Genomic DNA, 20,014 nt, shown 5'->3' with positions numbered 1-20,014 from the left:
TGGGAGGTAATCTCTAGGTCCTTGGAATATTCTGCCTGATAATTATGTCTTTGTTTATCTTTGTCCACACAGTATCTGCTCTACCTCCAGAAGCAGGTGGAAACTAAAGGTGTCGGCTCTTCCTGAGAGGGGCTGGAGATGAAAGGTCATCCACTCAAGCAGTCAACTACAGAGCCCCAAGAACATTTCTGGACACCAAGGCTCGGTTGAGCTTCTGTGGTTGGCAATACTCCATGCAAACTGTCACACACCACAGTCAGGAAAATAACACCGTCCATGACTCCATGGGGAGAGGACAAGTGAAACTCCAGGTTTGGAACTCTCCCCTATGCATCTCTTCCTTTGGCTAGTTTTAATCTGTATCCTTTCATTATAATAAACCATTCAGTGAGTTCTGTGAGTCCTCCTAGTGAATTATCAAACCTGAGGGTGGTCTTAGGAACCACCTGAACTTTGCAACTGGTGTTAGAAATGAAGGTGGTCTTCTGGACTGTGCCCCCTAACTTCACAAACAGTATATGAAAAGTTCATCGATATGGTTTCAGATTTCACAGCACAACTATGCTTTAAGAGGTTACCGGTTGTCAGGTTTTGGTGTAATATTAAAAGAGAATACCAAGTATCTGGAAAGACTATAAGAATACTTAAAAAGGCTCCTCCTTTTTCTTCATATTCTTCAACCAAAATAACGTATGGTAATAGACTGAATGCAGAAGCACAAATGGGAATCTAGCTGTCTTAGATTTTTGTAAAAATGTAAAATACCACTCTTCTATTTATTTCATTTTGGAAACTATAGTTACGTTCCTTCAAACTGTTATTTATATTAACATGAAATACGTTTATTATGTTTTCTAAATGAATATTTTTAAATTTCTCAATTTTAATTAATAATTTGGTAAATATAAATAAATATAACTAAAAAAAACTCTTTGAGTCCTCAATAATTTTTAAGAATCCTAATATCAAAATATCGAGAATTGTTCATCTAGAAATTCTGAAAATCATGCCTGATAAGCTCATGAACTATAATATTAACATTAACAAAATCATCTCTTTTGAAGTGCTTCTATTAATCTGATCACATATCTAGATTCTAAAAGATAGTAAAATAGTGACAGAAATGTTTCCCTTCAATTTCTGTCTTTGTTTCTCTTCAATTTTTAACAAAATTAAACAAAAATCAACATCAGCTAAAGAAAATGCATTGCCTTCAACAAGTTATAAACGTTAAAGATCATTTACAAGTTTTCTTCATTGCAAACAATTAGAATTCAAATGTCAATAAATGACAATTTGAGAGCACTGACACTTTTTTAAAGGCAGAATGGTTAGGTAATATTTCAGTAAAAAACCAACAGGTTGTAATGATCTCCAACTGAACAGAAACAAACAGAAAATATAAAATAATGTCAGACGGGCTAAAGCAGTATGTATGTATATGTTTAAGGTCACACTCTTTTTTAACTTTAGAACAGAGTCTAAAGTTTCCCTTTTACCTTTCTCTAGAAATGTTAGAAACGCTTCTTATTTAAAGACAAACAAGAAAAAAACCGATTATTTTAGAAACTAAGCAAGCAGTATAGAATAGTGGTTATAAGTATGGAATTTGAAATTGAACAGCAAAGGTTCAAATCGCAAGTCCTATACTACACTGAATACATTATCCAACTTCTCTAACCCAATCATTTTCTTGCCCATAACTACTGATACATCATGGGGTTACTGAGAAAATAAAAGCACATAACTGATGCAATTAGCATAGTGCCTGACATAGATAAGTACTCAAAAAGTAGCTGACACTGTATTATATTATTATTATGAATACATCTTACTTTCAGTTCCTTCTCAAGCCTATCTACTTCAGCTCCTAAAGTATCAATAATATTTTCTCCATGTTTAAGCATAAAGGTCTCTAGTTCTTCAGGAGTCTTCACTTCTTGAATTTCCTATAAAGAAAATGATAGCAGAAAAATGAAACAGATTCTTAAGAAAGTCATAGTGGTACACTGATAATTTCTTTTAAAAATTATAACCAACACCGTTAAGTTTAATAAAAAATGAAAAACTTTCAAGCCATAGGCAATGGACCACATATTTCAAAAACAAAACTCAATTTGAGAAAAAATTGAGTACAACGGTCTACAGACCGTAGCACTGCAAAATCAGTGGGAAAAGGACAGACAATCAATAAATAGTGCTGGGGAAGTTTTTTTTTTAGAGGAAAATGCATATACACAACTGAGGAAGGATTAGTAACTAGTATATTAAAAATAAAACATTTTTAAATCTGTCAGAATAACAGAAATTAAGCGAACAAAGCAAGTACAGGAAATCCCAGTGGTCAATAAATTTCTATGTTTATTAACCTCACTACTACCAGGGAAATATAAATTAAATCAACAGGATACTATTTCATATCTATCATAATGATAAAAATTTCGAAACTCTGTCAATACAATCTAGCGAAAATGTGAAGCAATAGAAACTTTGATACATTGATGGTGGGAGTTAAACTGACACACTTTGGAGAACAATTTGCCAATATCTAAGGAAGTTGAAGATATGTTCATCCAATGGCCCACCTATACTTTAAATCTAGCTATGTAATGCCCTAAAGAAATTCTTGCACATGCAAACAAGGAAACATCTATAAGAATGCCACTGTGGCACTGTTTCCAATAGTTTAATACTTACAATATAATTGTCCGTGAAGTAGGGACTGGATAAGCAAACATCTTACTAATATGGACTATTAAATAGCAAGTAAATTAATTAGAGGTATATATATTAACATGGAGGAGGAATCTCAAAAACATGCTGTTTAGCAACTTATAGAGGAAACCATTATGATACAATTTATACCAATTTTTAAACATCTAAAATGTTACATATTACGCTAAGAAAAATATGTTGAGAAGTATAAAAAACTGAATGGAAATGACAGGTACTAAATTCAAGATAATTGTGAGTTCTGGGGATGGAGAAAAGAGAATGGGATCTATAAGGAGAAACAAGGGCTGTAATATTTTTGTAATGATTTCTTTCTTTTTTTAAGATCTTAAGCAAGTACAGTACAGTAAAATGTTAATATTCGACAAAGGCAAGCGGTAGCTTCTGCTCTGTTCATTATATTATCCTGTATAAATTTTCTTTTAAAGTACTCTTAATAAAAAAAGCATGGATTCTGGAGTCAGAGAGATCTGAATTCACATCTGATCCCATATGATGGCTCTGCAATTTTAGGCAAGTTACTTAATCTTTCTGTGCCTGAATTGGCCTATATATAAAAATGAAAATATTATTTCTTTACCTCACAGGTTGTTGACAGTAAATAAAGTAACATATATAAAACACCTGGCACACAACAAGCACTTTAATAATAAGTTACCTCTTCTACTGTCTGAATCAGTTGAAACCTGAAGTGACTTTTAAGACTTATAAAAGAAAAAGTTTTATTTACTTAGGAAGTAATTTTTATAACCCTTGGCTATATAGGAAGAAATCAATAAATACTTTAACTTACTTGTAGCATTTGGTCAAAATCTTGTTTTTCCAAATATGATCTCGTAACAACTCGTCCATCGAAATCTACTTCTGCCTTAAATCTTACTTTCCCTAACCCTAGATCTGTGGCTTTAACGTCATGAATTGCCCTGCAACCAAAAACAATACATACATATTTATATACACAGACATACATTTTAATGGCAAAAAGTCTAGAATTCTTGTTTTTTACTACCAGTGATGAAAAATGGACTAAGATGGCTTTCAGAGTGTTCGCCATTAAGCACCACCTATCATTTTCCAAACAAATGTTCATTTAGCTCTTTTTGCATAATGCCATACGCAGGTGTAAACAATAAATACTATTTTATGGTAATTTGTATATATATGAACTGCATAGTTTGTGGATTAAAAAATCAACTCTAAATTGCTTTTCTAAAAAACAAAAAAAATTGCTTTTCTACAATGTTGTCATTTTATCTTATAATCCTTTTTTCCTTTTTTCAATAGCTTCTTTAAAAGTCTTCATACAACTCTGTGAAGTACTCCATTAGCATGAGGTTGATAATAACTACCTAATGGGACTGATGTGGGGAATGATGAACCAACATATATAAAATGTTTAATATGCTACCAATTACACAGCAGGCATTTAATCAATGACATTCATGAAGTAGATTAAGATGGCATCTTTACTTTACAGATAAAACAATCCCAGAGGGGCATAAGTGACCTGCCTAAGGTAACTCATCTAGGCAACAGGAGAGCCAGGACTCACCCCCAGATCTTTAGATACCCAAACCTAGTGGTCTTTCCATTGTACCATTCTGCCTTCCAGAAAAGGAAGCAGACGCTCAAGCATAATTGCTCTTCCATACCTCCTGCCCTAATCCTCAGGAATCAATTTTCTCCAGAAAACTACTGAGAAATTCCTTTCTTTCTAGAGTAATCATTATAATATCTTTTCTTTAGAGGATACATAAGAAAATTATAAACACTCTGAATTCTGAGGACATAGAGACATCCTACTGGGAAAACAAGCCTAAGTGAGAATCCAAGTACTCTTAAAACATCTGACTCTAATTTCTGAGAGATCTTAAGCAAGTTACTAAATACTGAGTCTAAAATTCTTTATCTATGTGAGTAAAGAAGTATAGATGAAAATAAGAATTAATGATTTTACATTTATAAAGTTATGTATGCCCAGACTGAAATAGAACTTGTCCAGATTGGTAAGAGGTTATATAATTTATTCATTTAAAAAAAGCATATCTAACTCAGTCTTAACACAAGATTTAAAATACTCATGATTTGACTAATGCTTAATTAGCAGTTAATAAAAATGTTCTGATATACTTCTTCCCTATGTTCTTACACATAACTAACTGCAGACAGAAAACTGTGATAGGCAGCTTCTATCATGGTTCCCAATGACCCCCCCCCAACCCCCTACTGTGTTCAGGCCCTTGTGCAACCCTCTCTCCTTCAACTGTGGGCTAGACTTAGCGATTTGCTCCTAACCAACAGAACACGGCAAAATGATGATATGTCATTTCCAAGATTAGATGATGAACCTGTGACTTTTATCGTGTTCATACTCAATATCTATTGTCTTCTCAATCTGCATACTTTGATTAAGCAAGCTACCATGTTGGACAGTCCCACATGGCAAGGAACTAAATCCTGTTGATAACTACATGAGAAAGCTTAGAAGCTGATCCTTCCCCAGGAGATGAATATAGTCCCAGCCAACACCTTGACTGCAGTCTATGAGAAACCCTAAGGTAGAGACCTAGGTAAACCGTGCCCAGATTCCTGACCCACAGAGGCTGTGAGGTAATAAATGTTGTTTTAAATCACAAAGTTTTGGGGTAATTTGTCACAGAGCAATATAGATAACTAACACATTGATTAAAAAACTGTATGAACTTCCTGGAATACTAACGTTTATTTTTTCCAACAATTTAATCTACAGATCATCACTATTCCAGAAAATTTCAAATTTGCCACAGTGAGTCTTTCTATTTACAGTTCTTTTTTTAGACTTTAATTATAAACAATATATGCAAAATTATAAACACACATATACCTATCAAATGGGTACCAAAATACATGAAGCAAAAACTGAGAGAAATGAAAGGAGAAATAGGCAATTCAACAATAACAGCAGGAGACTTTAACATCCTACTTTCAATAATGGATAGAACAACTAGGCAAGAAGATCAACAGGGAACTAGAAAACGTGAGCACTATAAAATCTAACAGACACAATGCTCCATACAACAGAAGAATATACATTATTCTCAAGTACACATGGAACATTATCCAAGACAGATCATATGCTAGGCCATAAAACAAACCTCAGTAAATTTAAAATGACAGAAATAATAAAAAGAATGTTCGGCAACCACAATGGAATGAAGTAAGAAGTAACAAAGACATTTGAGAAACTCACAAATATGTGGAATTAAACAACACACTCCTAATTAACCAATGGCCAAAGAAGAAATCTAAAGTGAAATTAGAATATATTTTGAAGTGAATGAAAATGAAGACACAACATACTAAAATTTATAGGATGCAGTGAAAGCAGGGCTTAGAAGGATGTTTATAAATGTAAAAGCCTATATTAAAAAAGAAGATGGATATCAAATAAAAAACTTAACCTACCATCTTAAGACACTGGAAAAAGAGCAAACTAAACCTAAAGCAAGCAGAAGGAAGGAAATAATACAGATTAGAGGAGGAACTCATGAAACAGAGAAGAGAAAAACAAAGAAAATCAATTAAACCAAAAGCTAGTTCTCTGAAAAGACCAAGAAAATTGAAAAATCTTTAGCTGGACTGACCAAGAGAAAAAAGAAAGAACACTAAAATTGCCAGAATCAGAAATGAAAGAGGAGACATTAGTACCAAACCTAAAGGAATAAAAAGGATTACAAAGGAATACTAGGAACAGCTGTACACAAACAAATTAGATAACTCAGAAGTAATGGACAAATTTCTAGAAAGACACAAACTACTGAAACTGACACAAGAAGAAACAGATAATCTGAATAAACTAATAACAAGAGATAGAATGAGTAATCAAAAAACTAACCATGCAGAAAAGCCCATGTCCAGATGGCATCACTGCTGAATTCTACCAAACATTTAAAGAAGAAATAATAACAATTCTTTATAAACTCTTCTAAAAAAACAGAAGAGGAGGAAACATTTCCCAATTCATTCTATAAGGTCAGTAGTATCTTGATAACAAAATCAGACAAAGACATCACGAGGGAAGGATATTAATATGGAGTATCTCACATTAAGTTATTAAGCCTAATACTGATTCTAAGAATGCTCAATTTCAAATCTTGATCCAGTAGGTAATTACTTCTTAAGAGTAAACATATAGAGCTTAGAATATAAATCTACTACTTACATACTCATTTGTTCTACTGAAGATATAGAGGTCATTTTTTTTTTTAATTAATTAATTAATTTATTTATTTTTGGCTGTGTTGTGTCTTCCTTGCTGCACACGGACTTTCCCTAGTTGTGGTGAGCAGGGGCTACTCGTCACTGCAGTGCGTGTGCTTCCCATTGCGGTGGCTTCTCTCGTTGCAGAGCACGGGCTCTAGGCGCATGGGCTTCAGTAGTTGTGGCACATGGGCTCAGTAGTTGTGGCTCATGGGCTTAGCTGCTCTGCGGCATGTGGGATCTTCCTGGACCAGGGCTCCAACCCCTGTCCCCTGCATTGGCAGGTGGATTCTTAACCACTGTGCCACCACGGAAGTCCTACAGGTCATTCTTAAAAGATTAATTAGGAAAAATACATTCTTATTTTAAAGTTTATATATGCATATGTAGGTAAGTAGTAGAAAAATCAGGATTTTTTTGGATGTGGACCATTTTTAAAGTCTTCATTGAATTTGTTACAATACTGCTCTGTTTTATGTTTTGGTTTTTTGGCTGCAAGGCATGTGGGATCTTAGCTCCCCAACCAGGGTGAAGTCTTAACCGCTGGACTGCCAGGGAAGTCCCCAAAAGCAGGATTTTAAAGGACTGTTCCTTCCCCTTCATTCTGAAACTACACTGCTGCTGAAGTTCAATAAAAAGTCCTATTAGAATAGAACTTTGCATCTCTTCTGATTACCTCCTAACTCTTCAATTCTTTATTTGTATATCATTTAAAGATAAAGATTATATGGAAAAAACATTTAATATAATCTAAAACAAGAAGTCTATTTTCAAAAAAAGTATAAATTATATTCAACTTGGTAATCATATCCCCATGAATAAAAATCTTAAGTTTAATATATTTAATTTGAAATTATAATACAAATATAAGGCAAATACAAATATGAAGGTTTCATATAAGTGGTTCCACATTAAAGAGGCAAATACTTTGCAAACTTCTGTTCCCATTACATCATCTAACTGTTCCTTATTCTAAAAATTAAAGATATACAAATTTAAAAGGAAATTTAGGGAGTGTCCTACATGCTTTCACTTGCTTTCTTGTAAGGTTGCAATGCTGCAAAGTAATAAGATTAAAAAGTTCTAGGGCTTCCCTGGTGGCGCAGTGGTTTAGAGGCCGCCTGCCGATGCAGGGAACACGGGTTCGTGTCCTGGTCTGGGAAGATCCCACATGCCGTGGAGCGGCTAGGCCCGTGAGCCATGGCCGCTGACCCTGAGCGTCTGGAGCCTGTGCTCTGCAACGGGAGAGGCCACAGCAGTGAGAGGCCCGCGTACCGCAAAAAAAAAAAAAAAAGTTCTAAAGGCTAGGAATTCAAAACCTCTTCTGGAAGTATTTACAAAACAAGCATTTCTATTTCTTAATACGTTTTTGTAAACCTTAACAGCATCACTGGAATAAGCTGACCTTACTGATGGGTCGTTCTCCAGGAGTTCAGTAAGCCGTTGTACTTGTTCTGGCTGGATGGATCGCCCTAAGAGCGCTTCTGTGTTAGTGTAGATGAGGAATGCTGAGACCACACCTAATAAGGTGCCCACACCCAAAGAACCTAGGCTGTCATACAGTGGATTGCCTAAATAAAAGCACAAAAGAAGTCAGTAAATTAACATTTTCTATTATTTCAATGAGCTTTAGTGAGCAAAGAACCAGAATTAGTAAATCAAGGGACTGTAAATTCATTTCTAATTCCTTTAATGACTTTCTCCTAATAGTTTTACTATTCTATGCAGTTGAATTACTTATGATCTGTTTCTTGCACCTGGTCACATGGGTGAGGGTTCAGAGCATTTTCAAATTAGAGACATACTAATAATACAATGAAGAGTCCATTTCTTTTTGATATATCAGTAGCACTTTTCCTATCTCAAGTTAACAAAATAATTGTAAAATCAAAAGCTAAAAGAAATAACCATTTTTGTGTCTTATTCTTACCAAGATTCTGTGAAAGAACTAAGCCATACAAAAAATTATATGAGGTACTCTTATCTCATTCAACCAAGAATGATACATAGCTAGTACCATTCTAGATTTAAAAAAAAAAAAAAAAGGAAGTTAATTCCTTGCCTCTAATGGCTACCTCAGAGCAGTGGTTCTCAAAGTGCAGTCCTTTGACCAGCAGCGTCAGCATCACTCAAGAACACGGTAGTAATGCAAATTCTCAGGCCTCGCTCAAGATCTTCTACATCAGAAATCTGGGGTTCGGGGTGGGGTGGGTGTGGGTCTAGCATTATGTGCCTTCCCAATCCTGCCAGATGATTCTGATTCTAAAGTTTGCCTTAGGTTATTAGGGCTTTATTCTCTTCCAGAACCAATGAGAAGAGTTGATTTATTATCTATGAATGCATAGGTTAATATTTATATAACAGACATAAATAAATATTATACTTTAAATCTTTATAATAAATTTTACACACAAGGCTTTTATAATGAAAAGTCTTTTTATTCCAAAGATCAAATGTCAATATTAAATTTAACTCTCTTAATGCTTGATAAAGCATTTTTTGTTTTACTAAAAAAATCGCAATTTACATTAGTTTTATTAACATTTAGTCAAAATATAACACTAAAAACTGAATGACTTATTTTGTATTACTAAAGTGTAAAAATATATCCATTTGTAAAACATAATCCACTAGCAAGTTTGTAATTATAGAGTTCAAAATCAAATATTGCTCTTTAGAAATCCAAAGTTAATTAATTATTTTCATTTTAAAATACACATCTATTAATAATCCTACAGAAATAACAGAATTATTAGCTGGAAAATATTTTATTTATTTCTTGGCATGTTATTTAATTTAAATGACAATTTAAATAATTAAATAAAAATTAATGTGAAACTTTCTTGAAACAAAACTTTTTATAAGTTTGATTTGACTGGTTTATAATACTACGTTAAAAAAAATCTATTAAAAGTCAACTTACCTATCAAGTCACACTTTCCTTAAGCCTAAAATTTTGCTAAGTAATAATTTAGGTCTAAAAAAATGTCTAAAATGGTAAGGTCAACCAGAAAAACGATCAAAACAATTAGAAATATTTTGGATCACAGTGAACATCAGAGAATGCTGGTTTACTCTTAAAATATACATTCAAAATGAGAAAGACCTATTCATATTTCAGGCTATTTTAAGAAATACTGCAAAACTGTGGAAGCTCATCACCTAAAATTATTTAAAATACGCTAGGACAAACAGGTAAGAATGGTAGTACCATTTCAAGAGAATTCCAACCTCAGAAATTGAGTCTTTTCATACTAAATGGTTCCTTTGTTTTAGAAAATAAAAATAAAATGGTTTTTGTCTTCTTATCCGCCTGTGCTGTACTGGCCTTCAAAACATTTATCTAGCTACCAAAATGAGGATGGAAGCAACTAAAGGGTCAAGGAAACAGGAAAGCAACAGCAGTTATTATTGGTACTAATAGTAGAAAAAGACAAACGGACAAGAGCTACAATGTATATTTATTTTAAACTTCAGAGTTTATTAAACTTCTCTCTCATATATTATCTTAAACCTGCAAGGTCACTAGGACAAATATTATTAATATCTTTATAGGTAAAGAACTTAAAGCTCTGTGTAGTTGTGTAGCTTATTAAGTCACAGCTAGAAAGGCTTCGAGCATTACAGAAATGCTCTATTAGCAGCCTTCTTTATTTCTAACTAAGAAATTTCTAATTCAAAAATCTGAACACTTTTACCATCTTATTTGTCTTATACAAACAAATGGTTAGTATGAAATTCACATTTAACAATCTATTGGCTTAAAATTATTCAATGATATAAAGGAAAATTCCCACATATTAGAGAATTATTTTAGTAGCACAAATAAAGCACCTGTAATTTGAGAAATATTTACCTGTTATAGAAGTAAGGCCCATACAAGTGGCTGCTATTGTCACTCCCAACACTGCTGCAGTATCCTCCAATAATATAACATTTGTACTAGGATCACGACTTTCCATTACTTAATCATTGGGGTAGAGACAAGAAAAGAAACTTTTGAAATCTTAATACTATCAGATAACATTTTAATAAGTATCCATTAATTTAATTAAATTAAGATTAAGAAGGAGTTCCCTAGTGGCCTAGTGGTTAGGATTACAGGCTTTCACTGCTGTGACTAGGGTTCAATCCCTGGTCAGGGAACTGAGATGCCTCAAGCCGTGCAGTGCAGCCAAAAAAAAAAAAAAAAATTAAGATTAAAAAATGTATGAGATCCTGATTTTTAAAACCTGTTCAATATAAATATAATTTCTTGGTTTAAATGTTAACAATAACAGATATTTAAAGTCAAATTACTTTCTCACGTTATATAAGCATACACAGAAATACTATAGTTCACATAAGTTAAATCCAAATATAAAGTACTGCTGTTCAAATTACACTACATTTCTCTTTTTAAAAGAGCTGATATATAAGTAAGAGCCACATAGGGAAGACACTGAGATATATTTTGTACACATCTATATGGAACAAAGCAATAATAGCACTAGGCAATTTTAAGGAAACAAAGAAGATGAAATAATACACCTAGGTTTCTAAAATACATACCATACTTGTAAAGTGACATTCCTTTGGCCCGAGCACTCCTACGAAGCTCATTTACAGCAACAAGAAGTGTTGCTGAAAGAAAAGCATTCATATCAGCAAGGAAGAAACTTCATGCCTCCAAACTTTAAAGATGGCATCTCAAAAGATAAATAGGCACAACACTTTAATGCTAAGGGCTGTCAATAAGGAAAAGTTCTATATTAAACCAGTCATTATCAAGACCCCAATTAATCATTATGATATAATGAATCCCGTATTTCTAAACCACAATAATTTAAATATCATTACCACCACAACAGCCTTAATTTATTAGACAGCTACTAGCTGGCAGGCACCACACTAAGCACAATCACTTTGATCCTCCCAACCTTTTGAGGCAGGTGGTGCTATCACCATTTTATAAGATTGCCAAAGATGAAAGGATGATGCATAAAAAATGACAATGTTTTAGAAGTAAGCATACTGTGAGTACAGCAGTGAATTAGGCAGTTTCATACATGATATTAGCACTTCTCTGTCATAATACTGCTATGGCTGAAACTTTCAGAAACATTAACATATTTGTACTGCAAAAAGACAGTCCTCCCTGATAAACGTTACTAAAACCTGATTTTTAAAAACTCAGTATATAGTTAGTTATGTTTTTATACTCCATGGACCTAGAGACTGTCATACAGAGTGAAGTTAAGTCAGAAAGAGAAAAATATCGTTTATTAACGCATACATGTGGAATCTAGAAAAATGGTACAGATGAACAGGTTTGCAAGGCAGAAACAGAGAGACAGATGTAGCGAACAAATGTATGGACACCAAAATGGGGAAGCAGTGGGTGGGGTGGTGGTGTGATGAATTGGGAGATTGGGATTGACATATATAGACTAATATGTATAAAATAGATAACTAATAAGAACCTGCTGTATAAAAAAATAAAAATGTTTTTTACTTTCCAAAAAAAGAAAAAACCTCAGTATATAGTTAGTTATGTTTTTATACTTCATTTCAAATGATATGATACTCAAGAACAAAATAAAAAGCTTTTCCAAACTTGCCCCATCTTACAGGAACAACCATAGTACATTATACAAAGAATTTCTTCCCTCAAAGAAGATAAAACGTATATTCCTATTTCCACAGCTTTCTTTAATCAAGAGAACTTAGCAATCTATAAAAATAGACTGCTGAATATATATTACTAAGAATAAAAAGATTCTGTGACAGTACATACCTCCTTCAGATACTAATGATCCTGCTAAAATACAATATGCCTAGGAAATATAAAAATAAAGCATAAGTTGATATCTCACTAAAGAATTACAACAGTTCATGCATAAACTTAATGTTTAAGATGGAAACATAAATTCAAATCCTAGCCAGATAAGGATTTTGATGGGAAACAGTTCAAATGAGGACGAGATAGATGGTATCTTCATAAGAAGAAACAATTAAAAGTTAAAAATTTGATGGCCATCTCATTTTTTTTTTTTTGGCCATCTCATTTTTTAATACTTGAAAAAGTAATACACACACGCACCCCCCAGTGTAGAATGTTATACCATGACTAAAGTTAAATTCATGATATAAAAGAATTACTTAATTAGTAAAAAAAAAAAAAAAAAAAGAAAAATTTTAACTTCAAAATGAACACAAGCATTTGAAATCTAGGGTTGTGGATACCAGATGCAGTAAGATACACAACCATACCCAGTAACTTTCAATTTTGTTTGCCCAGCACCAAGAGAATCCTTCCTCAGTCCTCATTCAGAAAGATAAGCAGTTATAAAAAGTAAACAATTTGGGGGAGGAAGATAACACCACTTTCCTTACAATCCCAGACACTCTTGAATTAGATAAAGATACCAAGAATAGCTTTAATCCAAGATATACAGAAATAATTAACACAAATTTTTTTAAATTTTAAGTGAAATTCAAATCAAATATCTATAGAATTTTCAATATTACCTTTTCGGAACCCTAGGCTTCCCTGAAACAGAGGTTTAAAAATTTTGAACCCAGTCCAACACTCTTCTAATTCTGTCAAGGAAACTGAGATTTCCAAGGCTGTGTGGTTTGCTTGAGTAAATAGAAATGGTATTGGAATAAGAACTAGAATACAGGTTTTCCTAACTCAATTCTAGGCTCTTTCCACTGAATCTTACTGGCAACATCAGCAAAAATAGTCTGGAGCTACACTGTGAGATACAGAAGCTGACAGGGGTGCCACATGCCCAATTTGCACTTGTCAAGGGAGCTACAGTCAGAGCTGCCAAGCAGAGTAATCTCCAAGAAGTTTCCATGAGAGGAAAAGAAGACAGCTTTAAGCATCTACAAAGGCCAGTGGAAACCAGTGCAAGATGACGTTGGTGCCAGTAAAGTAGTACCTTTCTGTCCCCTATCTCTACCTTCAGTGCTGCCAGAGGCAATCTATGGAGTAGGAGAGAAGAGAAGCCCTTAAGTGAAAAAATACAGAAGGGAACCACACTCCCATCTCTCAATGTAGGCTTCCTACCAGAATGAGGGAAAGGAGAAGGTTTAACTTTAAATAAAATTCTAACATATGACTGTTACAAAGGAATGGTTATTTTAACTACTGATAGGACATTTATTCCTGGGACTAAAAGTGAACAGAGGTCTTCTTGCTTTTCAAAAGTAACAGCAGAAATTAACAGAATTGCCCAAAATTTTAACCAAGGACAAAGTGTTTAACAACTGTACCTACAGAGATACTCTTGCTCAACATCACTGAATCATATGGATTTAGAGGTCATGTCCAGTCACATTCTAAAAAACACAACTACAGATACATAACCCTATATTACAGTCAAGAAGGTATATTTCGGGCTTCCCTGGTGGCGCAGTGGTTGAGAGTCTACCTGCCGATGCAGGGGACACAGGTTCGTGCCCTGGTCTGGGAAGATTCCACATGCCGCAGAGCGGCTGGGCCCGTGAGCCATGGCCACTGAGCCTGCGCGTCCGGAGCCTGTGCTCCGCAATGGGAGAGGCCACAACAGTGAGAGGCCCGCATACCAGAAAAAAAAAAAAAAAAGAAGGTATATTTCGTCCCATTCTTTAACATCAATATGACAAAGGCATTCTACTGTACCTAATCACTATTTCATATTACTTCAAAACTGAGGGGGGAGGAGGGGAGAAGATTACCCATAGAAGAGATTCTATTGGTTGAGGATTAAGCAATCCCATGACTCCATGGTACCAAGATAATCCTGCACCCATCATGAAAATACCAACACCACTAATTAGTGAAGCAATATAGCGCATATTTGAAAATCCATACCTGAAAAATAAAAAAGATAATATAGTTTACAAGAAATACAAATGATTTCCTCTCAAAATGTTTAACAGGTCAATGAAAAAAAAAAACTTCTTATAACATCATGATGTTATGATTTTATATTTAAGTAAAATGTAAGTGCCAAACTCAAATCTAATCAGAAAATCAATACATAAAGTGGAAAAAACTGCAAGATCTTTGAAACTATATAAAAAGAGAGTGAATATGATTTAATTCAGGTATTTTCTAACCCCTCTTTCATATATTTGCTTTGATTTACTAGAGCAACTTTACTTTTATGTAACACAAATGCAGGCAAAATTTATTTTTTAAATGCATTCAGATGTTTAATGAAGATGGTAACATTTATATTTACTTGTAATGCAGCTTCTAATTTGTCTTCTTCTATAATTTATATTTCCTACAATTTATATTACTTATAACTTGACGCTAGATACTTTTTGCTGTTTCTGTATAGTGTAACACACAGTAACTAACTATTATCTTTTTTTTTTTTGGCTGCACCGAGCAGCATGTGGGACCTTAAATCTCAGACCAGGGAGCGAACCCACGCCCCCTGCAGTGCAAGTGCGGAGTCTTAACCACTGGACCGCCAGGGAAGTGCCACTAATTACCATCATTAAAAGACTAAGAGCTTCAGTTTTCTGGGTGTTTTTATGGTAATTTTTTTTGGTTAAATCTCAGGGGTTTTTTAAAGTCTTTTGGTCAGTGTGTGCATTATTCTGTATTACTGTATGTACCAATAAAATACTGAGTAATAAGAAATTTTAAAATATGGGATACTACAAGAGGAGAAGAATCATTCATTAATAAAAGTATTTTCTGGGAAATTTACTCCCAAACCCAAACTCTATGGCACCCTTCTAGCAGATGCAAATTTAAACAAGAGTTCTGAATTAAAATTGCTTTTTGAATTCTTTTGGAAATATGTAATCTTGCCATAGGAAATTATCAGTTTATAGATGTGATGGTGTTCTATCAGCTTGATTTAGAACAATTTATATTCTTCTAAAGCTTCCCCCTCAAAGTAAGAAAGGAGATATACTTATTTATTTATTTAAGTTAAGGTAAATTAAGATCTAAATTAAATGGCATTACTTTCATTTTATGTGTTTTCAAGGAATTTGGAGATTCTCATTAAAAAAAATTTTTTTTTTGGTTGCATTGGGTCTTAGTTGTGGCATGCAAGCTCTTAGCTGTGGTATGCATGCGGGATCTAGTACTGGGCCAGGGATCAAACCCAGGCCCCTTGCATTGGGAGCCCGCAGAGTCTTAACCACTGCGCCACCAGGGAAGTCCCTAAAATTTTTAACTATGTAGATCTGCACTGTCCAATGTAAGTCACTAGCTACATAAGACTATTTAAATTTAAATTACTTAAAACTAGATAAAATTTTAATACAGTTCTTCAGTCGCACTAGCCACATTTCAAGTGCTCAACAGCCACATGCAGCTAGTGACTATCACAATGAACAGATATAAATAAATATTTCTATTACTGTAGAAAATTCTATTGGGCAGTACTAAAGTAGGTTGTTGAAAATATCTTAAGAAGAAATCTTTACAACCTAAAACTTTTAAATTTTACCGTTTTTAAATTTTTGGCATATAAAACTGGCCCGGAAAAATTTTTTTTGACAGAGTAAAATACTATAACCATGTGTAATTAGCAGACTAGAAAGGTAGCTGTTCTCTGTCCGAGCTTACTGATAGTTATAGGATATTCAATAATATGCTATTATTTATATGAAAACAGGAGTGCCTGACTTTCAAGTAAAGAAAGGCATTTATATAAAGCACAGAGGCAGATTCCTTTATGGAAATAAAGGTGTATTTGTTTTTTGCCTTAAGGCAAATTTGACTGCTCAAATTCTACTACAGAAGCTTGTTAAAAACAAAATAATACATGTGGAATTCAAAATTTTCACCTGGTTATGTTAGTAGAAGCAACAGAAAAAAAGTCTTTGTATCAAATAACTAATATAATTCAAAATAATATACCCTAAAGAGCATACTCATTTTACAAATAAGTAATTTTGAAATATTAATAGAATCCTATTTCCAAATCACAACAGGGGGATTAAAATACATTAAGCATAAATTTAATAGAAATTATCACTAAAATTTTAGATTGAGTGGCCTATTAGTCCAAATGTGAAATATATATATCTCCTTTGACCAAATAAAACAGAACTCTAAGATCAAAACACGTGCTTTGTTATTAACTATCAAATACAAAGAGGACAGGTTCTCTTTGCTATGTTACAAAGCATAAAAATAATTTGAACCTCATTTTCAAATTATATCTTGAATTTACTTTGACACAGAGGTTGAGTCCTGCATTTTAAATACAACAGCAGAAGAAATGACCAAATCTTTAACACAAAACTGCAGGTCTATAAATTGCAAGAGATTTCTATAATTCAACTACTTGCTGCCAAAACACATGAAAACAAAATAAAGACAACGTCCTTACGGATGAGTAGGATCTGGTGTTTGAACAGACTTACTGATGCCCAATGCTAGTAAGGCCTATGGAGAGAAGAAGGTAAATAATCATTAGCAAGGGAATATAATAAGCCAGTCTGGAGGGCACAACCTGACAATGACAAAGAAGTACTTAACATGTGTACGTCCAATAGCCCAGCAATTCTTGTTTCCAGTACTTACCATAGAGAAATAAAGGTGAACCGAAAGGGGTTCAAAACAACACTGAATAATGATGTAAAATGTGAAAGCAACCTAAAACTCCTTCAGTGGGGAGTGGCAAAATAAATCATGGTATAACCAAACCATAAATTACTTCTACAACAGTGTAAAAGGGAATAGAGCTCTCTGTACTGACATGGTGAAAGCTCCTAGACGTACCATTCAGTGGACGGGAAAAAAGCAAGTTTAGGAACCGCACGTACAATACAAAAGAACTTATGTTTTGTAGTTTTTGTAAATGACATATAATGTAAAGCACAGGAAAAGGTCTGAAAGAACTCACATTTAATTCTGTTTATACCTCTGAGGAGAGAAGTAGGTTTAGCGTGGTCTGTAATATCTGATTTTTTACAGGAAGAATAACTTGTATAGCTGCACAAATAAAAGACACTAAAAGTTTTTTGTTTTTTTTTTTTTTTTTGATGTGGACCATTTTTTTTTAAGTCTTTATTGAATTTGTTACAATACTGCTTCTGTTTTATGTTTTGGTTTTTTGGCTGCAAGGCATGTGGGATCTTAGTTTCCCGACCAGGGACCGAACCCGCACCACCTGCACTGGAAGGCGAAGTCTCAACCATTGGACCGCCAGGCAAGTACCAAAGACAGTAAGAGTGAGTACAAACTGTATGTGGACATGATACATTTACATTTCTAGTAAAACTGCAAAACCATGCGCATGAAGTATACACATCAATGTATACAGAGCAGTGACTATCTGGGGTGTGGAAGGAAGAAATAAAGATGGAAGACTAGTTATAACTAAAATTTTATTTCTCTACGGAAAAAAAGTCTAAAGTAAATATAAGAAAAATGTAAGTCTTTAATCCTAGTTACCACCTTTCTCTCCTTCCTTCCTCCCTTGCCTTCATCTTTTCTTCCTTTTATTTCTGTTTCTTTTTTTGATTGTATCTTTTGTTAAAAAGAGCTATCCACTGGTACCGCTCAATATTATGCTTGCACTTAGTATCCTTTCTCTTAATTTGATGTAAATTTAGAAATCTGAAAAAGATTACACTAGAATTATTTATTTAATAAAAACACAAAGCCTGAGTGAATACCCTATGTGATTTTTTTTGACTAAGCTAGGGTTTTTGCATTTTTTCAGTATTGTATCAAATAATCAAATAGGTAAGTCTTCAAGATTACCAAATTCTTCATGGATGAAGTTTCTCTGTAGGTTACTGGGCATTTATAGAAACATTCCCTCTTGTAAAATACATGGGGATTATACCACCTTGCAAATGGCTAGTCCATTCAGGGACTTCCCTGGCGGTCCAGTGGTTAAGACTCCACACTTCCAATGCAGGGAGTGCGGGTTCGATTCCTGGTCAGAGAACTACAATACATGCCTTGCGGCACAGCCAAAAAAAAAAAAAAAAAAAAGGCTAAAACAAATATATACTGACTTTTAAGTTTTGATATCAGAAATCCAATCCAAAATATACAGAATATTACAAGTTTTTTTCTACTGTATTCCAAAGGAAAAGAGAGTCAAAACTACCTAAAACACAGATGATGGCTTTTCAGTGAATTAAACTAAGAGAACGAGAGTAAATTAAGAACATATAATTTTTAAATCTGTATATTAAAACTGAAATATTCATTATCAATTCACACTATATATGTATCTGTGTTTATAATGTTTACATAATAGTCAATGAGTGTTCAATTATTTTTAAAGTACTTAATGTTCAGGTTGGCTGTGCAATGAAGTGTGAGATGACAAATGTTTCATAAGTTGAATATGGCCATTATTTATTAGTTCTTCTTTTAAAAATAAGATATCATAGACTATCGCTAATCCTGTTCTCCCCCAAAGATTAAAGCCAAAGTTCTATTCTAGAACTTAATATAAATGGCATCACACAGTAACTACTCTTTTGTATTTGCCTTCTTTTATTCAACATACTGTTAGAGATGCTTATATGCTACTTACGGATAAGTATTTCTTTTTATTTCTAGATAATATTCTATTGTATGACTATACAACAACTTGTTTATCCCACTGTTGATGGACATTTGGGTTGATTCCAGTTTTTTGCCCATTATAGCACCTTTATGGTGCTAGAAACATTCTTATACAAGTCTTTGTGGACATTTGTTCACATTACTCTTGGATAAATACTTAGGAGTGGAATTGCTAAGTCAAACAGTAGGCATATGTTTACAAGAAACTGACAAATTTAAGAGTAGCTGTAACATTTTATACTCCACCAGCAACGTCTAAAAAGTCTGGGTGCTTTATACCTTCACCAATATTTGATTGTCAGGCTCTTAAATTTTAGCCATAATAGCGGATGTGTAGAGATGTCTTGTTGGGGTTACAATATACATTTCCTGATGATTAATAGTGTTGAGCACCTTTTTGTGTGTCCATCAACCACATTCAGGTGTCATTGTGAAGTACCTTTCCAAGTCTTCAGCTTGTTAAAAAGACTGGACTGTCTTTTTTTTTTTTTTTTTTGTGGTATG

The 20,014-nt window shown here is 33.6% G+C and overlaps 1 protein-coding gene across 2 annotated transcripts in view; it reads right to left on the bottom strand.

The window, feature by feature from the left end:
* The window catches only part of SLC30A9 (solute carrier family 30 member 9), a 75,167-nt gene that overhangs the window by 8,686 nt on the left and 46,467 nt on the right, over window positions 1-20,014 (bottom strand). For both annotated transcript variants that reach the window (XM_079920824.1, XM_079920825.1), the window contains exons 10-17: window positions 17,310-17,365; window positions 14,680-14,815; window positions 12,749-12,788; window positions 11,524-11,595; window positions 10,829-10,936; window positions 8,378-8,543; window positions 3,527-3,656; window positions 1,836-1,949 (exon numbers count right to left, since the gene is read on the bottom strand). In XM_079920824.1, the coding sequence (XP_079776950.1) occupies window positions 1,836-1,949; window positions 3,527-3,656; window positions 8,378-8,543; window positions 10,829-10,936; window positions 11,524-11,595; window positions 12,749-12,788; window positions 14,680-14,815; window positions 17,310-17,365 (822 nt within the window). The remainder of the gene's footprint in view (window positions 1-1,835; window positions 1,950-3,526; window positions 3,657-8,377; window positions 8,544-10,828; window positions 10,937-11,523; window positions 11,596-12,748; window positions 12,789-14,679; window positions 14,816-17,309; window positions 17,366-20,014) is intronic.

This window comes from Stenella coeruleoalba, assembly GCF_951394435.1.
Source record: "Stenella coeruleoalba genome assembly, chromosome: 4".
Classification (NCBI taxonomy): Eukaryota; Metazoa; Chordata; class Mammalia; order Artiodactyla; family Delphinidae; genus Stenella; species Stenella coeruleoalba.
Note: the sequence above shows the minus strand (reverse complement) of the source record. Positions and strands in the feature narration are given on the sequence as shown.